This window comes from Penaeus monodon, chromosome 21 (assembly GCF_015228065.2).
Source record: "Penaeus monodon isolate SGIC_2016 chromosome 21, NSTDA_Pmon_1, whole genome shotgun sequence".
In the NCBI taxonomy this organism is placed as follows: Eukaryota; Metazoa; Arthropoda; class Malacostraca; order Decapoda; family Penaeidae; genus Penaeus; species Penaeus monodon.
In genome coordinates, this window is record NC_051406.1 from 22997468 (window position 1) to 22999912 (window position 2445).

At 40.4% G+C, this 2445-nt stretch overlaps 1 protein-coding gene across 1 annotated transcript in view; it reads right to left on the reverse strand.

Annotated features, from left to right (window-relative positions):
* Positions 1-634: 634 nt before the first annotated feature.
* The window catches only part of LOC119586358 (homeobox protein ceh-31-like), a gene marked incomplete at its 5' end in the record, with an annotated part of 2888 nt that continues 1077 nt past the window's right edge, over positions 635-2445 (reverse strand). Inside the window, 1 exon segment of the mRNA XM_037935070.1 lies at positions 635-2313. Within this exon segment, the coding sequence (XP_037790998.1) occupies positions 2073-2313 (241 nt within the window).

Sequence of the window (2445 nt, forward strand, 5' to 3'; positions counted from 1 at the left end):
TTCTTCGATCTGCCAAGACATTTTTAAAAATTGTAATCAGTTGACACTTAATAGGATATCCATCTACTCAATAATGTTGATATTTAATGTCTCATTTGAAAGGTGTTTGCCTTGTGTTCACTAGCGTGCACGTTATATTACTTTACCGCAGTGCCACTACGGGCACTGCGGGTATGGGGAAGAAGAAACTCCGTTGTAAGGCGCTTGTTCACAAAGTGCTAATTGCGGCTACCTCGAATATACTAGTTTGATGTAATAAAGCTATTTTATGTAAAGCCGTTGTCACCTCTGATCAAAGCTGCACTAAGAATAACAGTGCATGCAAAATATGTGCTCAGTAGAAATAAATGCGAAATATATTTTTCATTATAAATATGATAGGCTGCAGAAAAGTATACTAATGGCTTATTCGCTTCTCCATCGTCGGCTGGGGAAATGATTGTGTTATTTCCGTATCACCGCAGCCCGACAGCTGTTCATTAACCGTAGTTCCTCTTGCACTTCGTAGTTTGCGAAGCGCGCCTCGTGAACGCAAGGCCGGTAACTCAGAACCTTAGTGGAGAAATAGTTATAGAATCATGTTGGTTTAGGATACAACAATAAAATACTTCATAAATCACAGTAGTATCTATTATTCTCTACAAATATACAACTTCCATTATTTTTCACCGCAACTCCACAATAATAAGGTCTAGAATCATGTGACTAGCATCACTAATAATATCACTAATTTAATGAATAAGCCTAAACTCAAGAACACTAACAAATATCGCTAGCACTGATATCACTAATCACCGGATAAATGTTTTTTTTTCATTCTTTCTTGAGATTTACAAATAAATCCTGAAGTCAGTCTACAAAATTTCTGTACATACTAATTTATATGATACATTCCTCATTTATCAAAGTTGCATTTAGTACATTGTTTTAATATTTACATTGTATATGGGGTTTGCATATTATTTTACACTTTACTTGTATTAAAGAAACGAGAAGGAATAAGTTATGACTCTGATATCTATTTCCAAAAAGATATTAGTATTTTCATATATATATCTTGGGTCAAATAATCAAGTTCTTTTCCTCTTTATCTAAAGGTTCTTTAAGTTAATTGTTGTAAATGTGCAATGTGATTTTTTTTTTACTAAACCCCAATATGAGGTTTATCGTATAAAGTGAATTATTCATAATGGTCATATCCTACAAATGGACTATTTTCGTGGATTCTTAACCAAGAGGAAAGTGAAAAAGTGTACCACAGTGATTCACCTTTTGTCACATGAAACCCTGGGGATAATTCACAGGTTTAATGACTAAGATGGGTGGCCCCATTTTAAATTGGCGAGACTTCAATATTTGGATGTTACAGAAAAGTATACATATTCCAAAATTCGTTAAAGTTCGCCCAATAACTGATTTGATTATATTCAAAGGTGAATATTATCTGAAGTGCGCCTAGATTATTCTGCACAGCAAATGGTACATAAACGTCGTTCCATATCCTCCACATCCATTTAGAAGATATTATGGATAATTTCATAATTTTGCCGTCATAGGCGGTCCACATTAACCATGCACTAAATATTGCATAGCTAAGACGGGCCTCTTCAGTCAACATGCTGAAGAATCTTAGAAGACAGCTGGTTCTTTGTAACCAGGGTCAGTGCATGTGTAGTTCCTTGGTTGTGATTCTGTACATTAACAACCACGCATCAAAATCTGAGTCACGTGCATTTCCTAGAGGTGAAATTCACCTGACAGTCGGATTTTCACCTATCTTTGACTGATTGCTATTATAATTTTCCACGTTAGAAACAAACAATGACACTTTCATTTACAAATATATTCAAATAATAAAATAAACAACAGCATACACAGGTGAATGGGAATCGGCCCAGGCAGGAGCTGGATGAACGTGGCGGGAGTCACAGAGAATACAAAATGGGAGGGACCAAGACTTTAAAAGGAGCTCGAGTATGGCGGGAGGCGGAGGTCACGCTCTAGGGCTGATGTCACAAGGGGCAGGGCGGGCTGTAGGAAATCGGGGACAGAGGTCAGGCGTCCGGCTGGGGTCACAAGTGGCACGAGGGGCTGTAGGGCAACCTGGTGAAGAGTCCTGCTGTGGTGATGAAGCAGGACCGGTCGACGGGCGGCAGGAAGTAAGGCGGGCAGCAGGTCGGAGCCACCACGCTCAGGGGGTCAACAGGGGAGCTGCGCCCCCCTGCGCTTCCAAGCAGCTCCTTCTCCACTCCGACCCCGGCGCTCTGACGGAGTTGCTCCAGGCGCATCTGGTTCTGCCGCTTCCACTTGGTCCTGTTGAAGAGGTGATGCTGAACGTCAAAGGGCACTAAAGGCGTGTGCTTTTTATTCCTTACGGTGGGCAGATGCCGCGCAATGCTCAGTGGTATGCACGTTTATGTGAGTTTGTTTGTGGATGATACTCTC